Source organism: Cherax quadricarinatus, chromosome 5 (genome assembly GCF_038502225.1).
Source record: "Cherax quadricarinatus isolate ZL_2023a chromosome 5, ASM3850222v1, whole genome shotgun sequence".
Classification (NCBI taxonomy): Eukaryota; Metazoa; Arthropoda; class Malacostraca; order Decapoda; family Parastacidae; genus Cherax; species Cherax quadricarinatus.
Window position 1 is genome coordinate 36,665,924 of NC_091296.1, and position 23,029 is coordinate 36,688,952.

Genomic DNA, 23,029 nt, shown 5'->3' on the forward strand with positions numbered 1-23,029 from the left:
ATTATGTAACAGGTGGAGGCGGCCACAACCGCTCCCTCTTTGTTGTGGTAAACACTGCCATCTAGTGACGGCCTTTTGAAGTCATCTATTATAATTATTATGTAGTACATTATTATATACAGTGGACCCCCGCATAGCGAACTTAATCCGTGCAAGAGGGCTGGTCGTTATGCGAAATGTTCGCTATGCGAATTAATTTTCCCCATAAGAAATAATGGAAATAAAATTAATCCGTGCAAGACACCCAAAAGTATGAAAAAAAATTTTTTTACCACAAAAAAATGTTAATTTTAGTACACACAAACTGAAAAAGGCATGCACAATTACATGACACTTACTTTTATTGAAGATCTGGTGATGATTGATGGGATGGGAGGAGGGGAGAGCATTATCTTCTTACTGTTTAGATGGGGAATCCCCTTCCATTAGGACTTGAGGTAGCAAGTCCTTTTCTGGGGTTACTTCCCTTCTTCTTTTAATGCCACTAGGACCAGCTTGAGAGTCACTGGACCTCTGTCGCACAACAAATCTGTCCATAGAGCTCTGTACCTCCCGTTCCTTCAAGACTTTCCTAAAATGGGCCATAACATTGTCATTGAAATAGTCACCAGCACGGCTTGCAACAGCTGTGTCAGGGTGATTTTCATCCATAAAGGTTTGCAGTTCAACCCACTGTGCACACATTTCCTTAATTTTTGAAGTAGGCACAATGGATTCCACAACTGGCATAGGCTTCTCAGGGTTAGCCCCAAACCCTTCAAAATCTTTCTTAATTTCCATACTAATTCTCACCCTTTTTACCACAGGGTTGGCACTAGAAGCTTTCTTGGGGCCCATGGTCACTTATTTTCCAGAAACAGCACCGAAAACACTGTAATAATACGAAATATTCCGAGTGTATGCTTGAATGTTACCGCGGAGGCTAGCTGGTAAACAATGGGACGGGCGGCACATGTGAGGCTGGCTGAGGGCCCACATTGGACGCGTCTCGGACGAAGTTCGCTGAGCGGGTTTTTGTCTACTATGCGGGGCAAAATTTCAGTGAACAAAGCGTTCGCTATGCGGATTGTTCGCTATGCAAGGCGTTCGCTATGCGGGGGTCCACTGTATATATATTATTATTATGAGTATATTATTATTATAATTATTGTATTATATTATACTATTATTTTTATACAGTGGAACCTCAAATTTCGAACATATCACTTATTGAACTCTTCGAAAATAGAACCCTTTTTTCGAACCAACTTTGTCCCTATTATCGAACTCGCCCCTATTTTCGAACCACCGGAACTGTCCGGCAGCCCGCTCTGTCTGTGTCCCCAAGCAGGTGCCGTAAGCCAGTCTGGTTTTGTTGATGCTCGAGTGAACACTAACCTGCGATCTCATTCAAACATTTTACGGTTATTTCATTGTGTTTAGTGCTTGTAGGACTGTGAAATAAGCTACAGTGGGAGCAATGAAACTTGCTAGTGGTACCACAGATGTGAAGAAGGAAATAATACAGAAGTGGAATGATGTCCAAGTGGAATGATGTCCAAATGTTTGTGGAGAAGTACCACCCTGAGTAAGCTGAAACAAGCCATCTTTGCAACAAGTTCAGTGACAGAACCATGTCCCATTTTAGAGAAATCTTAAAGAGGCACCAGAAACAGAGGACTGTGGACAGTTAATTTGTGAGACAGGGGTCCAGTGACTCTCAAGCTGGTCCTAGTGGCGTTAAAAGACAGCGAAGGGAAGTAACCCCAGAGAGGGATTTGATACCTGAAGTCCTCATGGAGGGAGATTCTCCTTCCAAACACTAACCCCAACTTCCACTCTCCTCCTCCCTATCTTCCCAATGCCATCACCAATCTTCAATAAAGGTAGGTAAAATGTTATTTTATATGTTTACTTAAATTTATTAATAAGTAATTGAACACTATCTTTGTTGTGTGTATGTAAAACTATAATTAATCTCTATAAAATGTATTTTATTTTGTGAATATTTTTGGGTTTCTGGAACGGATTAATTGTATTTCCATTATTTCTTATGGGAAATATTGCTTAGCTTTTCAGACTTTTCTAATTTAGAACCAACTCCTGGAGCGGATTAAGTTCGATATTTGAGGTTCCACTGTACGTATTATTATACATATGATTATTATTACGTTAAGCATCTTTCCATCATACATTGCCCAAGTTTCAATAAGATAGTTCAACAAACAAATGAGATACAATTCCCTAGATCAAGAGCAAGAGCCCATCACCAGCGTGAAGGCACCTGCCTTGAGGTCTGCTCACTTATGGAAATTTTGCTCGCATATGGAAGCAAAAAATTGACCCATCGACTGCTCGTATTTGGAAAAATTCGCACATGGATGCGCTCGCAAGTAGAGGTTCCACTGTATTTCGCATGAAAATCAGTTTTCTATGTTTTCGACCAATTTAATCTGGAACTGAGTACGTACCTATTCTTTCACCAACCCTCATTCAAATTACCGAAAGATATTTCTATGATACTAAAACAAATAATTGACATAAGATTTATTAAATTTTAAATAAATTAGAACTTAAATTACAGTATATATATATTATACATTTTTATAAAATAACAATAAGTTTACAACTACTAAATCATTATTATAATTATTACATTTATGGGGAAGCACTAAATTCATAAGGGACATGCAGTGCTTGGGAATGAGAGGTAATAAGGTTCAGTCCAAGGAAGGAAAGGACAAGTCCAATTCCTTAGGTCAAGAGCCCTTACCAGCATTAAGGAACCTCCATTAGAGGTACCACTATCAAATACTTTTTTATGAAAAACATAAATAACCAGTATAAAAAGCCTAAATAAACACAAAGGATTATGCTTAATGTGGCAGAATAAACTCTGGATGCAATGTAGGGGGATGGGCAGGGAGAAGAGCTGAAGTTGTATCTTCATCCTCCCCTGATGTGGGGACACCCTCCACCAGTTGATACTGTGTCACACCTCCAACTGTCTGCTGCAATACTAATCGTCCATCAGCTGTCTGTAGCAGCACCTCAGAGCCATTTAATAATGGAGTGTCAGTAGATACAGTGTCCTGACCTTCACTTGTAGAAGAAGCATCCACTATATCAGAATGTTCCTCCTCATTTCCACTTTCTGCAAACAGTTGCTTTAAAGGAGCTGCATCTTCCACAACAATCTGAATGTCAGAATGTGCTGGTTGCTGCAGAAGATGCTGAAAACTATCATCCATGCTAACTAGTACTTGCATGCCTTCATCACCAGCTGGTACAGCTTGAACATCTTTGCCACTTTCATTTAGCCTTTGTGTGGCTCTATTTTCTTCTTGTACGATGACATACTGCATCCCACCATCAGTGCCTGTTAGCTGTAACACTGCTCTACTTTCCCCTTCATTCAAATTTTGCTGTTCTTCAGCATCACCTTCATCATCCAGGTCATCAGCATTAGCTAACCCACCAGCCAACTGCAGGATGACTGCTTCCTGACACTGTGAAGTTCCTACAAGATGGTCTCTCATATCTTCCTCTGTTTGTGTGGCATGAAGGCAGCCAGGGCACTGCCATACATCTGCTACTATTGCTGATGTCTCCCCCTCACAAGTTTCTTCATCGGCCATAACATGAAGACGAAGTAGGGGAGTAAGGTCTTGCCAACTTAGAGCTGAAACTTGGTCCAAAAAACTAGTAGTAGTTGTATTAGGGTCCATTATCCCAGATGAAAGTGAAATTTCTGTAACTGCAGATGGTGTTGAACGTGTCTTAATAGCATGACCCTGTGCTTGAACACCATGAGTGGCATGATCCTGAAGGTGACGTAGCAAAGATCCTCGCACCACAAACATTTTGCCACATACAGAGCAACGCCAACGATTAACCACAAGATGTGGAGCTGCATCAGCAAAACCATGCTTTCCTCGTATGTGACGTAACAACTGGTTTCGTGTGGTTGTAGAGTGCTGACACACTTCACATTCATAAGGTTTTTCCTGTGTATGTGTTAGAAGATGCCGTTCCAATTGTGCCTCACTTCTGAAGGTGCGACCACACTCATCACATAATAAAGCAGGCCTACTCATGTGTGTTGCCATGTGCCGAATTTGATCAGATTCTAAGCCGAATTTACGATCACATATAGAACATTCATACTGCAGTTCATGATGCCGGCGAGCTACGTGGTTTCGTAGCAAAGCCTCTGTTCGGAACATTTTGTGACAGCCATCTGCATGGCAAATGTTAGGTGTGGTAGAACTATGAGTAATTAAATGTGCTTTCAAATTAACCTGTTTAACAAAAGACTGGTTACATATATGACAAGAATGAGACATTTCTGAATGGTGAACCATTAAATGGTTCACAAGAGCTTCTCTTGAAGTGTATACATGACCACATGATGTACAAGGAAATTCTTTACGATGTTTATGTTTGTGCAAGTCTAATTCTTGCTGTGTTGGGAAAGTTTTACGACAATAGCTACACATCAATTGCCCTTCAGAATGAGCTCGTACCAAATGATCTTTTAGTGGTCGCTGACGCTTAAATTGTTTCTGACATATGTGACAGACAAACGCCTTTTCTGATGAATGGGTGATCATATGGTCATCAAAGCGGTGGCGCTCAACAAATGACTTGTCACACAAAATACACTGATATTTAACAACATTTTCACCACCATGCTCAGCACGTTGATGCTTCCGATAATATTCTTGAGTGTCACACTCTAAACCACAATGTTCACACTTCCACCGTTTTTCACACCTCTCTACATGTTCATTGAAATAGCCAATGGATTTGAATTCTCTTTTGCATACTGGACATGGCTGAGCTTCCTTAAAAAAGTGACTTTTGAAATGTTCACGCAAGTTGCTTTCCATACCAAATTTTATTTTACAATCTGTGCATTCAAAAGTCTTTTCTTCCATGTGTAACCACAAGTGTTCTTCCAAAGTATATATGTTGTCAAAAATCTCTTGGCAAAAATCACATCCAATTTTGTGTTTTTTTGGATTTTTGTTACCTAGCTTTAAAAATTCCTCATAATGTCGATTCTTCATGTGCTTTCTAAGCAATGTACCCTGAGCATATGCCTTATCACAAAGGAGGCATTTGTGTGGCAAATTTCCTTTATGACTTAACATGTGTGTCCTCAAAAATTTTGTTGTAAGAACCTTGTTGCAAACTGGGCAATTCATTTTCTTGGGAAGATCTTTTACTCTCTGGCCCTGTAGAGGATTGAGCATGTCCATTTCTTTCAGTCCTCCTTCTTGAGTCTGTTGTAGATGAAGAGTAACATCCTCAGATGGAATGGTAGGAATTGCATTTGCCTCTTTTCCTTCTTCTTTAACCTGCACGCTGCCATCACTAGCAATAACTAATACTTTGGAACTAACAGCTGAAGCATTATCTTCATTACTTTTCTTAGTAGCATCTTCATTTGTCTGAACAAAGCTTTCACAATTGCTCACAATTTCTGGCTGATTGGTGTCATTGCCATTTTCCATATTACCAACAGGATCACATGTGTGAACAGTTTTTAAGTGATCCTCCAGTGCTTCTTCTTTCATAAATCCCAAATGACACAACTTACAAGAAAAAGCTCTGTGACTTTTACGGTGAAAACGAAACATATCTAAACAGGCAAACTTTTCACCACAGTGCAGACAAAGAAATAAAGCCTCAGTCTTATGTACGGAGATGTAGTGTTCCTCTAAATCTCTAGGGTCCTGATACCCTGCCATACACTGGAGACAGTTAAACAACTTTAGATTTAAAGCTTTGTGAACTCTAACCATGTGTCGGTGCATTGTACTAAGGCAGCTACTTTTATATTTGCAATATTTACATGTGTACTCTTGTCCATTATGCATCTTTTGATGATGGAGTCTAAGAGCCCTTGAACCATGGATTTTTTTATTGCAAAATGGGCATTCAACCACCCTGTTTGGTAAGGCCTGGTCTCTAATACGAATACTTCGGGAAAGTAATAATTTTTTTCTGCATGCAAGAGGGTGCATTATTTCTTTGTGATGCTCAAGGGAAGTTAACAAGACGAATTCTTCATCACAAATACCACAGTAATGCGTAGGGTCTTTGTCATGATGATTGCGGAGGTGACGTTCCAGTGGACGAATGCTATTGAATGTTTGAAAGCAATCAGTACAGCGGACTGGTTTGTGTTTGAGATGCATGTGGAGGTGGTGTCTGTCACGACCCCTTAGTGTAGGAAAGGTCCTATCACAATCACTGCATTTAAAGCTTTCCCTATTACTATTTTCCATTATATTAGTTTTGGCACGACACTCTCGAGCATGTTTACGAGCAGTTTCTTTACTGATAAATGTTTCACTACAAAGTTTACATCGATATTTCTTTAAAGCAGAGTCTAATGTATCTGTTGAATCTTCTATTACAATAGAGCTCAAAACTTCTGGGTCATTAATCACAGCACACACAGTATTATCTTCACCTGGGGTGATGGCAACCTCAATAAAAGGCATACTAACTGTTAAATCGCCTTCAACTTCTGCTACTTCAATAGATGGTTCTTTCAATTTTTCTAAGGATGCAGGAAATTCACATTTAATTTTAGGCCATTCTGCATCAATTTCCTGCTTGATTTCCAACTTCTGAGTGGGTAAAGAAACAATTTTATTAAGACTACAACAGTTTTCACTTTTTTCTTCATGTTGCGAGTTCATGTTGTCTATTGCATTAATAAAATCATCTTCGTCATGGTCAAATTTTTCAATCTCGTGAATCAATGCAGTTTCTGCATCAGTATCATTTCCAAAAATTTCTTGTACAACTTCATCTAAGTCTAATCTATCTTTCTCTTCTGTATGTCTCTCTCTGTTCTGCATACTTAAATCACTGACTTGTATAACACACATTTTACCTGCAACATTATCTTTAATTTTATCCTCAACTGCTGCAATAACATTAATGGACTTTCTCTTCTTGCCTGCACGTCTCTTCTTAATTTTAGGTTCATCCTCATCTTCATCTTCTATATAGAAGTCCTTCTCACCTTTCAGAACCTCTAGGAAAATATTAAATTTACTTGAACGTTTTCGTTTTTCTCGCTGATTGACCATTAGTGGTGGAGGCTCTGAAATGTTTGTCTTTTTCTTCTTTGTGGCCTTTGGTCTTCCTCTTCTTCTCTTAGGGGCATTATTAGGCTTTTCACTGCATTCCGTTACCATCATCATGGATTTTGCATCTGTGGAATCATTCTTAATGCTATTATATTGTCTTTCCAGTTCTTCTTTAATGCTGTCATTAGTAAAAGACTCTCCCATAACAATTGATATAGTGCCTTGGATGTCAATAGTTTTCTTAGACGAGTCTTTGATTTTGGTCATGATGTGACTGTCCATATCTGTTGTCATTTTCTGCAGTCTATCTTTCTCATTAAATAGTTCAGAGCATTTTATACAAATATAGTCTGTTGGTTTCAAGTTCTGCTGAAGGGCAGACGCTACAACTTCCTTGAGTGGTGTGCCAGTGTGGTCGGTAAAGCCTTCCAGGACAAGGATGTGAGGGTCATCACTTTTCAGATTAACACCACACACTACACACCCTAGGGACTCCATTCTCACTTAGCTCCAGGCCACTTCTGAAGAAAAAATGCAAGAATGAATGATAATTAACATGATGACAAGAACAATCTACAGAACTTTGATTTAAGTACAGTGGAACCTCTACTTGCAAGTTTAATCCTTCCATGACCTTGCTCGCATCTGGATTTGCTTCTTTGCAGAGTCAATTTTCCTCATTTAAATTAACTGAAATTGAATTAATCCATTCCAGTGGAATTCTGTACTTCAGTAATTTCCCAAATATCAACTCTACGGCTTATTTATCACAATTCAACTAATATGACATAAACGATATAAACAACATAGAAACCTGATATATAATCTAGAATGAATAAAATATGTCATTATGTGACAAGTGGAGGCGGCCATAACTGCTCTCCTATAGTTGTGGTAATCATTGCCATCCAATGACAGCCTTTCGAAGCTATTATTATAATTATTATTATAGTACAGTGGAACCTCAAAAATCGAACTGCTCCCAACACAACCAATTATGTAAGTGTATTTTTGTAAGTGCTTTTATAAGTGTATTTTTGAGGGTCTGAAATGGACTAACCTAATTTACATTATTCCTCATGGGAATAAATTCATTCGGTAAAGGCACTCAAACAGCCTTCTGGACCAAAGAAAGTTCGATATTTGAGGTTCCACTGTATACTTTATTATTATACATGTATTATTATACGTAATATTATTATTATATTACTATTATATTATTATTATACAGTGGATCCCCGGTTAACGATATTTTTTCACTCCAGAAGTATGTTCAGGTGCCAGTACTGACCGAATTTGTTCCCATAAGGAATACTGAGAAGTAGATTAGTCCATTTCAGACCCCCAAACATACACATACAAACGCACTTACATAAATACACTTACATAATTGGTCGCATTCAGAGGTGATCGTTATGCGGGGGTCCACTGTATTATTGTTATTATTATTATTATTATTGTTACTATTATTATTTATTACCATTTGGAATTTTTATTCACACGAAAATAGAAGATTTACTTTTATGCAGACTACAGTGGACCCCCGGTTAACGAACTTTTTTCATTCCAGTAGTATGTTCAGGTGCCATTACTGACCGAATTTTTTCCCATAAGGAATATTGTGAAGTAGATTAGTCCATTTCAGACCCCCAAACATACACGTACACACGCACTTACATAAATACACTTACTTTTATGCAGACTACTGCATTATTTACGAAAAGTACCTTGGAACTGAGCTCAATGCAGCAGAAATGTTCAATTCTTTGGTGATGTTCAACAGTAAACAAATGACGTCATCATATTGAAGGGTGGGAGCCTGGCAACCACCCTTTAATACCTATATAAATTCAGTTTTTATTAATTTGAGCATCTTGATCATACTTCTACATTATTTATGTTATACATACCTAATATTATTCTGGAGTAAATATGATAGTTAGATAACCTTTATTGTTAGTAACAGTATAATTATAAAATATTTTATAGTGTCGTGAGCTCATACCTCCGCACGCCATGGTGAACTATGAGTTACTGAGACTGCTTGCGCCTTCTCCCTATTTTCGTAAAGCTCCGCCTAGTGGAGGTGGTTGCTGGTGGTAGTAGTGGAGGTGGTGGCTGGTGGCAGTAGTGGTGGTGGTTGCTGGTGGTAGTAGTGGTGGTGATTGCTGGTGGTAGTAGTGATGGTGGTTGCTAGTGATAGTAGTGGTGGTGGTTGCTAGTGGTAGTAATGGAGGTGGTTGCTGGTGGTAGTAGTGGTGGTGGTTGCTGGTTGTAGTAGTGGTGGTGGTTGCTGGTGGTAGTGGAGGAGGTGGTTGCTGGTGGTAGTGGAGGAGGTGGTTGCTGGTGGTAGTGGAGGAGGTGGTTGCTGGTGGTAGTGGAGGAGGTGGTTGCTGGTGGTAGTGGAGGAAGTGGTTACTGGTGGTAGTGGAGGTGGTGGTTGTTGGTGGTAGTGAAGGAGGTGGTTGTTAGTGGTAGAGGTGGTGGTGGTTGCTAGTGGTAGAGGTGGAGGTGGTTGCTAGTGGTAGTGCAGGAGGTGGTTGCTGGTGGTAGTGGAGGAGGTGGTTGTTGGTGGTAGTGGAGGAGGTGGTTGCTGGTGGTAGTGGAGAAAGTGGTGCTAGAGGTAGTGGAGGAGGTGGCTGCTGGTGGTAATGGAGGAGGTGGTTGCTAGTGGTAGAGGCGGAGGTGGTTGCTAGTGGTAGAGGAGGAGGTGGTTGCTAGTGGTAGAGGTGGAGGTGGTTGCTATTGGTAGAGGTGGAGGTGGTTGCTAGTGGTAGCTCCGCCCAGTGGCCGGAGCTTTATGAAAAAAGACAAGAAATAGGGAGAAGGCATGAGCAGTCTCAGTAACTCATAGTTCACCATGGCATGTGGAGGAGGGGTTCGGGATATTAGCAGTTTGGAGGGATGTATTGTGTATCTTTATACGTATATGCTTCTAAACTGTTGTGTTCTGAGCATCTCTGCAAAAACAGTGATTATGTGTGAGGTGAAAGTGTTGAATGATGATGAAAGTATTTTCTTTTTTGGGATTTTCTTTCTTTCTGGGTCACCCTGCCTCGGTGGGAGACAGCCGACTTGTTAAAAAAAAAAAATAGGTATAACATAAACAAAGTAGAAGTATGATAAGGACACTCAAATTAATAAAATCTGACATTATATAGAGGTATTGAAGAGTGGGTGCTGGGAGTCCACCCTTTAATACCCTTCATCGCCAAAGAATCGAACATTTCCACTACTTTGAACTCAATTTCAAGGTACTTTTCAAGGCAATCAAAATCATATCTATTTCAGTAATACATCTTCCATTCTATCAATTGAGACCAAGAAAACGAGAAAACAACCATAAAAACCATACTAAGGGCAGCTAATGGTTGAGAAGTGAACTCCGTTATTTATGGTCCAATTTCTTTCAATTTTGGTTTGCGTTAAGAAGCATCTTTCCATCATACATTGCTCAAGTTTCAATAAGATAATCCAACAAACAACTGAGATCCAATTTCCTAGATCAAGAGCAAGAGCCCCTCACTAGCGTCAAGGAACCTCCCTTGAGGCCCGCTCGCTTCTAGAAATTTTGCTCACACATGGAAGCAAAAAATCGACTGAGCAACTGCTCATATCTGAAAAAACTCACATGTGGATGCACTCGTAAGTAGAGGTTCCACGGTATTTTACTTTTAAGTAGACTGATTTGATGCTGTATGAAAGTTTTGTATATCAGGCATAAATACAAATGAAGATATTATTGCAGAATTTGTCAAAAATGAGATTATGTATATAATAGGCACATATACAACACAATACTCTTATACAGTACTGTATAAGAGTATGCAATGCGAGGTGGGAGAATCAGAATAGGAATAATTAAATTGTAAGTAATGTGTGGAATAGTGTTGAATTCAAACCCTGTCTGCTGCTCATTTCAAGGGTTTTACACTCACAGCCCAGCCTGTGGCTAGATTTCCTTGTTAAGGCTGAACCCTCATCTTTCATTTTCATTTTTTTTATTTTTCAACCGATTTATTTTATTTTTGGTGTACTTTTAGAGGTGCATATGTAGAAGAATGTAACAAAGTTTCAGTATGATTGGCCAACAAACAACATAGAAAAAAATATTAACATAATTTTGATATATGGCAGCATGACCTGACAAATTGGCACTACGAGTGGCACTTCCGACATTCCCAACTGTTAGAATACAACTAGCACGACGTTTTTACATAGCCATTTCATCTAATGTATCTTATTATCATGTTAAAAAAAATACATTTGACAGAATTTTTGGCATTTGCCAAAATATCTGCCTTTTACCCCCCACAAAATCAAAAATATTTGAGATATTCCAAAAAATCTTATGTTAAAAATTCAAACACACTTTGTTTTATATTGTCTGTGAAAATCATTTCAATACAATCATTAATAATGGAGTGGTAAAGCGAAATAAGTGAATAAGTTACTTCCGAGATATAGGCCTAGAACGCAGGCCTACCCGCCGTCAAAATTTTTTTTTTTTCGCGGAAATCGCATTTTTTTTCGGTGTATTTCTTAGTATTATTATTATTATAATCAAGGGGGAAGCGCTAAACCCGGAGGATTATACAGCGCCTGGGGGGAGATGTGGAAGGCATTCAGGCTTAATTCGGGGAACTGGAGCACAGATCCAATTCCTTAAATCAAGAGCCCCTCACCAACATCAAAGGAACCTTCCTTGAGGGGTATTTCTTAGTAAACTAATGTTCTAGTGCAGTTATCCTCTTCAAAACACCGTTTTCTATCACTCATAGATCAAAGAATACAACATGGAGACGACGAGTAACTCTTTTATATCGAAATATTGCTACCTACATCGCCGCCACCATACCTGATATAAATGACTATAATTTCTTGTAGAAACATTGTAGAACATTGATTCTTGTACCATTGTGTTGCCAAAGAGTTAAGCTATTTTTCTGTATGAATAACTTATTTCCATAATTTTTCAATTTTTTTTCTTGAGAGCACTGAAACGGCTCCCGCCTCCAACCTTAACTACCTGATCAACCAGGATGCTGCTGCCAGTAGCTTGCAGTGCATGCCTATATCTGGCAGATAATGCAGAAATTGGTCCAGATTTTTCCTGAACATTTCTATGTTTATTCCATAAATATTTTCAATATGAAGTATTGACCAAAGTGAGGAATAAGGACTAAGTAAATGAATCAAGTAAATGGGAAAGAAAGAAATGAGGCTTTCAGCAGAAAAGATAAGAAAAAGAGTACTACATTGCCTAAAGCAGAAGTATTGATAAAGATGAAAGAAGAGGCATACAGTCATTTGTCTGTGGGGTAATGAAGACACAAAGGAGGCAATGAAGGATAAAAAGAAAAAAGTGGCACATATTATCTGGTTACAGTGGAATCTGATCAAAAATGAAATGCAGTCATCCCAACAAATCTGTAGGGAGTTACGTTTCTACTGGTCCTATTAAACTACAAGCATAAACACAAAATTGTCTGCATAATAAATTTTGTTCAGTTTTTGCTGGAGACAATATCTGTGTAAGGCATTACACTAATATGGCTAATATTAACATTCATAGGAATTAATGACCAGAACAGAGAGAGATTTGGGAATGGTGAAGTCACTTAGTCAGATAAATGTTAAACTAAATACATTCACTGGTTGTACTTCAGTAAAAATGTTGGAAAACTGAATCTATTCACTGGTTGTCCTTCAGTAAGTGTGGGATAACTGAATTTATTCACTGGTTGTACATACTTCAGTACAAGTGTTTGATAACAAAATCTATTCACTGGTTGTCCTTCAGTAAGTGTTGGATAGCTGAATCTATTCACAGCTAGCCCATCAGTGAAAAGAATTATATACCTGAAACCCACAAAACTGGAAGCTTATCAATTTGTAGGCACAACTGCATGTAAAAATTGTAGGTGATGTGATAAAGGAGAAAAAATATTGATAAAGAGAAAAGAAAATAAGGTTGTTCTTCAACTCTATACTGTACATCCTTGGTTAGGCCTCATTTAGATTATGCTGCACAGTTTTGGTCACCGTATTACAGAATGGATATAAATGCTCTGGAAAATGTACAAAGGAGGATGACAAAGTTGATCCCATGTATCAGAAACCTTCTCTATGAGGATAGACTAAGGGCCCTGAATCTGCACTCTCTAGAAAGACGTAGAATTAGGGGGGATATGATTGAGGTGTATAAATGGAAGACAGGAATAAATAAAGGTGATGTAAATAGTGTGCTGAAAATATCTAGCCTAGACAGGACTCGCAGCAATGGTTTTAAGTTGGAAAAATTCAGATTCAGGAAGGATATAGGAAAGTACTGGTTTGGTAATAGAGTTGTGGATGAGTGGAACAAACTCCCGAGTACAGTTATAGAGGCCAGAACGTTGTGTAGCTTTAAAAATAGGTTGGATAAATACATGAGTGGATGTGGGTGGGTGTGAGTTGGGCCTGATAGCTTGTGCTACCAGGTCGGTTGCTGTGTTCAATGTGACCTGACCTGACTAGGTTGGGTGCATTGGCTTAAGCCGGTAGGAGACTTGGACCTGCCTCGCATGGGCCAGTAGGCCTTCTGCAGTGTTCCTTCGTTCTTATGTTCTTAACACGTAGAGCATGACTGCAAAAAAAGGGGAAGAATTTATTTTTTATTTCTTAAGAGCCATATAAAGAAGTTGTAGTAGTTATACATTCCAATTAATTCTAATTTTGATTTTGATCTTAATACAAATATAATTTGATATAAATAAAGCTTCAGCAGAAAGCCACTAATCCTAAGACTAATATATTACTTAATTATAGATCTAATATTCAAGTCAGTACAGCTGTATAAGAACATAAGAACATAAGAACGAAGGAACACTGCAGAAGGCCTACTGGCCCATGCGAGGCAGGTCCAAGTCCCTACCGGCTTAAGCCAATGCACCCAACCTAGTCAGGTCAGGTCACATTGACTTAAGGGAGGAACACGGCAACCGACCTGGTAGCACAAGCTATCACGTCTAACTCACACCCACCCACATCTACTCATGTATTTATCCAACCTATTTTTAAAGCTACACAACGTTCTGGCCTCTATAACGGTACTTGGGAGTTTGTTCCACTCATCCACAACTCTATTACCAAACCAGTACTTTCCTATATCCCTCCTGAATCTGAATTTTTCCAACTTAAAACCATTGCTGCGAGTCCTGTCTAGGCTAGATATTTTCAGCACACTATTTACATCCCCTTTATTTATTCCTGTCTTCCACTTATAAACCTCAATCATATCCCCCCTAATTCTACGTCTTTCTAGAGAGTGCAGTTTCAGGGCCCTTAGTCTATCCTCATAGGGAAGGTTTCTGATACATGGGATCATCTTTGTCATCCTCCTTTGTACATTTTCCAGAGAATTTATATCCATTCTGTAATACGGTGACCAAAACTGTGCAGCATAATCTAAATGAGGCCTAACCAAGGATGTATAGAGTTGAAGAACAACCTGAGGACTCCTATTATTTATGCTTCTTGATATGAAGCCAAGGATTCTATTAGCTTTATTGCGAACACTTATGCACTGTTGTCTTGGTTTCAGATTACTGCTAACCAGAACTCCTAAATCTTTTTCGCAATCCGTAATATTAAGATCTACATTATTTAGTTTATATGTGGCATGGTTATTGTCCTGTCCAACATTTAGAACTTTGCATTTGTCTATATTAAACTGCATCTGCCACTTCTCCGACCACTGCATCAGTCTATTCAAATCTTCCTGGAGTGCTCGAATGTCCTCGTCAGAATGAATTCGACGGCCTATTTTGGTGTCATCGGCAAACTTGCCGATGTCGCTCTTTATGCCCTCATCTATGTCGTTTATGTAGATTGTGAACAGCAGGGGGCCCAACACTGACCCCTGTGGAACACCGCTCGTGACGCTTCCCCACTCTGATTTCTCCCCATTTATGCAAACTCTCTGCTGCCTATTTGTCAACCATGCCTCTATCCAGGAAAAAATTTCTCCTCCTATTCCATGTGCTTTAATTTTCCTCAATAGTCTCTGATGTGGGACCCTGTCAAAAGCCTTACTGAAGTCCATATACACAATATCATATTCATTACCATGATCTACCTCCTCAAATACCTTAGTGAAAAAAGTTAATAAATTCGTAAGGCAGGAACGCCCCTTTGTAAAACCATGCTGAGATTCGTTGATTAATTTATGCTTTTCAAGGTGGCTACGAACTGCCTCGGCAATTATTGATTCCATAAATTTTCCCACTATGGAGGTTAGGCTTATTGGTCTATAGTTCGAAGCTAAGGACCTGTCACCTGTTTTGAAAATAGGTATCACATTTGCCATTTTCCACTTATCTGGCACCATGCCAGTTTGTAGTGATATGTTGAAAAGATTAGCCAAAGGTGTGCTAAGCTCCTCTTTACATTCCTTTAGAACCCTTGCATACAGTTCATCAGGGCCTGGGGATTTGTTAGGTTTTAATTTATCTATTTGCCTAAGGACCATGTCACTTGTGACCCTAATAGTGCACAGTTTATTATCGTCCTGTTCTACATAATTTATCATTACTGGAATATCGCTGGTATCCTCCTGTGTAAAAACTGAGAGGAAGTATGTGTTAAAAATTCTACACATTTCCTTATCACTGTCAGTGAGCTGACCCGAGGAACTTTTGAGTGGGCCTATCTTGTCCCTGATCTTACTTCTGTATACCTGAAAGAATCCTTTTGGGTTAGTCTTCGATTCTCTTGCAACTTTAACCTCATAATCTCTATTTGCTTTTCTAATTCCCTTTTTTATTTCTCTCTTTAACTGAATATATCGATTTCTTAATTGCCCCTCTCCTCTTTTGATTTGCCTATATATGCCTCTCTTTTGACCAATCAGATATTTTAATCTATTGTTCATCCATTTAGGATCATTTTTGTTTGATCTGATTTCCCTATTTGGAACATAATTTGACTGAGCAGCTAGAACTATGCCCTGGAAAGCATCATATCGGCAACCATCACCACCTACCTGACCCCTAGTCAGGTCATTCCAGTTCAGCCCACCTAAGTAATTTTTCAGTCCTATGAAATCAGCCAAGCGAAAGTCAGGGACGGAGACTTGATTGCCATTATTAGGGGAATTCCATGATATGTTAAAACTGAGTGATTTGTGATCACTCTCCCCAAGCTCATCATTAACCTCAAGATTATTAATTAGTGTTTCCCTACTGGCAAGAACCAAGTGCAATGAGGCAGATTGCAAATAACAAATTTGCCAATTACAAATAAATAACATTAAATTTCCATTGGTTCAATGACCTGCATTTTATGGAGTGTTTGAACTGTGGTGGTGAAATAAAAAAAAATGAGAATTTACAGAGAGATAATGAATATAACATTTATGAGAGATTAAACAGGTTCTTCTGAACAACACTGGTAAATATGTTGGCAGACGGGGAAATTTTTGGCAAAGTCAGGCAGTTTTTTTTTATTTGCACAGCATTTTTGAACAGGTCGAGTTGTACTTTGGAATATAAAAGGAGATAGTTGTTCATTGTATTGTGTCCATGTGGTCCATTACAGCTGTCCAGATAAAATTTGTTGTTTGAACTGAGTGCCTTGTAGACAGCATGCACATTAGAAAGTGTGGATATATTGTATGTTAAGGAAATTTGAATTTTTGGATAATGGATGTGTGTTGCTTAGAGCCTGAATGAGTAATTATTTCCAGAGTTGATTTCTGCTGCGAAACAACAGGTGTAGGGCACTTAGCTGTTGCTGATCACCTTCCACAAATACCATATGTGAGGTATGGATAGATTAGAGTAGTACAAAGTGAGCAGGGAAGTTAGCATGTTTATGGCTTGGTTGGTAGTGTTCTCAGCTCACACACTGAGGGTGGGTTCAGGACTGATCTCTGGCACAGGTGAAACACTGGGCATGTTTCCTTACACCTGCTGCCCCTGTTCATCTAGTAGTAAGTGGATACTTGAGTGTTAGTCAACTGTTGTGGGTCACATCCTGTGGGACAAGATTAACTTAAGTTGCCCGAAATGCTCTGCATAACCAAGATTTTTCTATGTAGCATGTCAATGATGTCAGCTAAATCTGTAATAGTTGTTTCATATAGAAATGAAGATTATTATTATTATTATTATTATTATTATTATTATTATTATTATTATTATAGCATATTTTTGAATGACCACTGTTTTGGAATTCTTTTTTAGAAATGTTTTGGATGTGTGTGTGTGTTGAATTTTAGTTTGCTGTTCAGGTGTAGTATTCCCAAGAATTTACCCTCGTCCTGCCTTTCAGTTGGTATAATGTTCGACTTTATGATCAAATGAACATACAGACACTCTTCACTTAGTGACATACTTGTTTACCGACCGCTTGGAGTTATGATTGGCTAACCAACCAGTCGGTATTTTATGCCGTATGAGAACTTGTGTCATGGAAATGGGCAGCACAGCACCTCAGCATCAAGCATCTCGGTCTCATTCCCACAACCACTCAGTACTCTAGCCTTCACATTTGTATTTTAACTTTCATATTTGTACAAATTTCTACTTTACTGTGCACCCTACAGTACAAGATGTCGGCAAAATGGAAGATCTTGACTATACCTGAAGGAAGCGCCAAGAAACAAAGGATGACTATCGATCTCGATCTTGAGGTGAAAATGAAGATTATAAATGAATATGAAGCTGGTAAGTAAGTGCAAGAGATAGCCCATGACTTGAAGCTAGTGAATTCTACCATTTCCACCATCTTGAAGGATAACAATAGAGCAAAAGAGGCACTGAAAGCATCGACAGAATTTCAAGCCATAATAACTAGGCAGCAGATTATTATAATCAAATAAAGTGCTAAACCAACAAGGGCCATGCAGTGCTGCAAGGCAGAAAACAGTGCCAGGGCTATAAAGAGGTAGGTGGAGAGGGGAACAGAGACAAGGGGAGAAAAGGACTGGAACGGATGCTAGGGGCTGTGTATCAAAGTTAGTATAGTAGAGCAGTTGCTGACAAATAGTCAACGAGTGATTGTAAGTCAAAGGCAGGGCTATGTGCAAGAAGGGAAGATAAGGTAAGAGCAGTAGGGTGGCAGCATCAGTGGAGATAAATCCTGCAAGCTCACTGGTAAACCAGACAATCCACAAGAAAGTGAAGAACCGAAATAGGGACCCGACAAACCTCACAGAGAGGAAGAGGGTGTCGTTCCATGAGATACCCTTGGGTAAGGCGGGTATGGTTGATGCAGAGACGGGAGAGTGCAGTCTCCCAAGCAGTTTAACCCTTTGAGGGTTTCGGCCGTACTAGTACGGCTTACAACCCAGGGTTTTTGACGTACTAGTACTCCTAAATTCTAGCGCCCTCAAATCTAGTGGGAGAAAGCTGGTAGGCCTCCATATGAAAGAATGGGTCTATGTGGTCAGTGTGCATGGTATAAAAAAAAATCCTGCAGCACACAGTGCATAATGAGAAAAAAAAAACTTTGACCGTTTTTTTGGAATAAAACAGCGACTTTGCACTGTATTTTCGTATGGTACTTATTGTTGTATTCTAGTTTTCTTGGTCTCATTTTATAGAATGGAAGGCATATCATAGAAATTGAGATGATTTTGACTGGTTTTACAATAAAAAGTACCTTGAAATTGAGCTCAAAGTAGCAGAAATGTTTGATTTTTACCAAAGTTCAAAAGTAAACAAATCATGCCAAGCGTCCAATACAAGTCAACTGGTGAGTCTAATATTCTTTTGCAAGAGCGCCAATATGATTCATACCATTTTTTACACTAATGCAGTAGTCTGCATAACAGTAAATCTTCTATTTTTTGTGAGAATAAAAATTCAAAGTGGAAAGCAAAAGAATGTAAGAGGGGCCTTGAGACATGACTAATGAACAGAGGAAATGTCATTTTAGTGCCAGGAATGTATTTCTTGTTTGTTCTGGACCCTATTCGGAAATTGGCATCTTTTGAAATTTGTGTGAAATTGGCAAAATTGCTAAATTCTGACCACTGTACTGGATAGTTGAAATTGGTATATGGGTGGTTTCTTGCACTCATTCAATAGAAAAAACGGAGTTCTAGCCAAATATTCATGTTTTTTGTCGACTAGTACAGTGGAACTGGCCGAAAATGTGGCTCAAAGTGGGAAAAATCGCCGATGCGTAAACATCGCCGATACCGCTAACTTCGCGAGAGCATAATTCCATAAGTTTTCCATCAAATTTCATATTTTTGGTGTCATTATGATCGGGAAAAGATTCTCTATCTTTTCATAAGATTTTTTTTTTTTTTTTTAACCCTTTGAGGGTTTCGGACGTACTAGTACGTCTTACGCACAGGGGTTTTTGACGTACTAGTACGCACAAATTCTAGCGCTGTCAAATCTCGCGGGACAAGGCTGGTAGGCCTACATGTGAGAGAATGGGTCTGTGTGGTCGGTGTGCGCAGTAGAAAAAAATCTGGGACCCAGTGGTGCATTATGGGAATGCCATCTTAGTAAACAATATCCACCATGCCTCGCGGTAAGAAGTTCCTCACTCCTCGGCGAATTGGGACACTTTTGTTCCCCAGTGACAGTTCTAATACAGATGGAAGTGCCAGTGAAGATGAGTTTCAAGGTTTTGGTGAGGTTTTGACCGAAACTAATGACCATAATATGGGTAATAGTGAGGAAAACCCAGACAACCCTCAGCCTTCCACCTCTGGTGCTGGGCCGTCTTGTTCACGTTCAGTTGTACCAGAATCCAAGAGGAAACTTCTATTTTCCCAAATCCCAGACTCAGATGAGAGCATGGGTGATGATAGTGATAGTGAATATGAACTACAAGCTCTTCAAACTAGTTCCAGTAGTGATAGTGAAGTGCAATATTCCCCAGTGAAGCGTCAGTATATACGACAATATATGCGCTCTGGTAGTGTGCCATATGCTATTCCAAGGGGAAGGAGTGCATCTCGGAGTACATCCCGTGGCTGTACAACAGGAACAGAGAGTGAAAATGATGATGATACTGTTGCAATTGGGATTGAAAATGTGCGTGGTGGTAGTGGTGCCGGAGGTGAGGCACCAGCAGTGGGCCATGCTGCCACCCACGCCGCTGCCTCAGCTGATCTACAACAAAGGCCACCATCCCCCACCCACCCACCACACCAGCCTCCACAACCACAACCACCTGTCATTGTCCAGTACCCACCAGCAGACCGCACCTGGGATTGGCAGGAAGCTGTCAATTTTGTTCCAAATGCCCACCAGTTTGATGACAGCCAAAGTGGAATACGGTCATCTTGTACACTTGGGAACAATGCCACTGAACTGGAATGTTTCGAGTTATTCTTTGACGAACCACTGATGGAAAGTATTGTCATGGAAAGCAACACATACTACGAGTACACCATGGCAAACACATTACTCTCACCAAAATCATGTCTACACCAGTGGAAGGAGGCAACTGTGGCTGAGATGTATCTTTTCTTTGCCACAATAATGCTTATGCCACATGTGTATAAGCACAAAGTGAAATCATACTGGTCAATAGACCGCCTGATTGCAACCCCAGGTTTCAGTGATATAATGCCAGTGAATCGATTTGTGCTAATGTTACATATGCTTCACTTCTCAGACAAAACCAGGCCTGACAGAAACGACAGGTTATATAAGATTAGGAATGTGTTTGTGTATCTGAAGGAGAAATTCTGTACTCATTTTTATCCCTTCAGGAAGCTTGTAATTGACGAGTCTTTGATTCTGTTCAAAGGAAGATTTTCTTTCAAGCAGTACATACCAAGCAAGAGGAAACGCTTTGGTATAAAGTTGTTTGTGCTTTGTGATTGTTACAGTGGTCTGGTATTGGATATTATTGTGTACACTGGAAGTTATACATTGCAAAATACCAGGAAGTTATTGGGCATCTCAGGTGATGTGGTTAGAACAATGATAGAACCATACCTTGGTAAGGGGCATATATTATATAAAGATAACTGGTACACAAGCCCCTCACTCAGTGATTTTTTGCGAGTGAACATGACAGATGTGTGTGGCACAGTGTGTGCAAATCGGAAACATATGCCCAGGTTTGACGCTGGCACTTGTAGAGGTGAGGTGCAGGCGTTTGCTGCCAATGACATCATGGCATTTCGGTGGCATGACAAACGAGATGTCACACTGTTGTCATCAGTTCACCCTAATGAAATGGCAGACAGTGGCAGGCAGCACAGAGAGAGCAATGAACCCATACTAAAACCTGCAGCTGTGATTGATTGCACCTTCAACATGCGTTCAGTGGACAAATGTGACATGCAGATTGGGTTTGCTGATTGTGTTCGCAAGAGTTATAAGTGGTACATAAAACTCTTTTTCCATCTTCTGGACATTTCCATGCTCAATGCTTATAATATGTATAAGATGAGGACCAGAAACAAACCACAGTACGGCGAATTCTGTTTGTCTGTCATCAGACAAATAGTATTCAAGTACCAAGGAACAGCACCTGCAATTCACCGCCCACCAAATTATCAACAACTACCTGCTTGTCTGAAGCATGGTGATCACTTCCTGGTAAAAGTGCCTGCTACTGCTTTCAAGAAAAAGGCTCAGAAGAGGTGTTACGTCTGTGCACATACAAAAAAACGCCCACAACAACGCAGAGACACTCGTTTTATGTGTGAGGAATGTAAAACACCACTGTGCATGACACCATGTTTCAAAGAGTTCCACAGGCTGCAGAACTTCTAGAAACATTCCCTGTGACTGTATATGTGTATATAAAATATAGATAAATAGTAATAAACAACATTTCATATCGTTTGTTTGTGTAAATATTTTCTATAAACAAAATAATGACAACAGTGTTTAAGCCCTTATTGTGTAGTATTGAAAAAGAAATAACTTACAAAATACTGATCATGTTGGCCTCAGAGGCCATAAAAGTTACTCAGAAAAAGAAAAATTGAAAAATAATTGAAAATAGTACATAAAAAAGTAAATAGAAAAATACCGGGTGATGGCAGTCGGCGATGTTACCAGATGTTGCTCAATTTTGGCAAACTTCACGCCTCCATATCTCGGTAAGTATTGACAGTAAAATTTTTTTGTTTAGCCTATAATGTTTAGAAAAAAAAAATATTTTTTCATAAGAAAAAATAATTTTTTTTTTAAATTTGGCCGACCCTGAGAACGAGTTTCGGAGAGGGCCTGTCGACCCTCAAAGGGTTAAATTTGGCCGACCCTGAGAACGAGTCTCGGAGAGGGCCTGTCGACCCTCAAAGGGTTAATAGAGTGTAATTTGTTATGGTGCATGTCCGACCACCGTTGTTGCCAACGGCCACGAAGACAAGCAGAGATGACAGTAAAATAATCCTTGAATAGAATACACCTACCATCCGACTTACGACCTGCTCGACATACAACCACTCAGCTTACGACCGTGTTTTTTATGCCAAATTTCTGGGAAATAAACAACTGTTTGTGTTGTACACAGTGTTTATCCTAAACCTTACAGTATAAAATACAGTACTAACAGCATAAAAAGTAAAGTAAAACATGAAATACCAAAATAAAACAATAAAATAAAGTCATTACAAAAATGTTATGTTGATATTCAGTAGTAAAGTTCGACTTACGTCCATTTCGACTTACGACAGGTTTCTCGGAACCAAACTCGGTCGTAAGTTGGATGGTAGGTGTACCTCTATAGGAAACCATAAGATCACGCACCGCTGACCATGCAGCAGCGTCTGCCTGTTCATTGCCCAGCACATCAATGTGTCGAGGGACCCAACAGAAAACAACATCTTTGTTTTTGCTAGCTACACGGCACAACTAGAGTTGAATATAGAGGATCTGTGGATGAGGGGAATCATATTGTTTAAGGGCCTGTAAAGCGCTGATGGAATCCAAAATAATCACAAACGCCGAAAGAGACATGTAATACAG

General features: G+C 39.4%; 1 protein-coding gene across 2 annotated transcripts in view; it reads right to left on the reverse strand.

Moving 5' to 3' along the window:
• Window positions 1–2,514: 2,514 nt before the first annotated feature.
• The window catches only part of LOC128684774 (zinc finger protein 721), a 51,406-nt gene continuing 30,891 nt past the window's right edge, over window positions 2,515–23,029 (reverse strand). Inside the window, exons 2-3 of one of the 2 annotated variants that reach the window (XM_053771032.2) lie at window positions 13,603–13,719; window positions 2,515–7,612 (exon numbers count right to left, since the gene is read on the reverse strand). In XM_053771032.2, coding sequence (XP_053627007.1) covers window positions 2,856–7,589 — 4,734 coding nt within the window. In that variant the 5' untranslated portion in view covers window positions 7,590–7,612; window positions 13,603–13,719 and the 3' untranslated portion in view covers window positions 2,515–2,855. The remainder of the gene's footprint in view (window positions 7,613–13,602; window positions 13,720–23,029) is intronic. The other variant, XM_053771034.2, reaches the window with a different exon arrangement.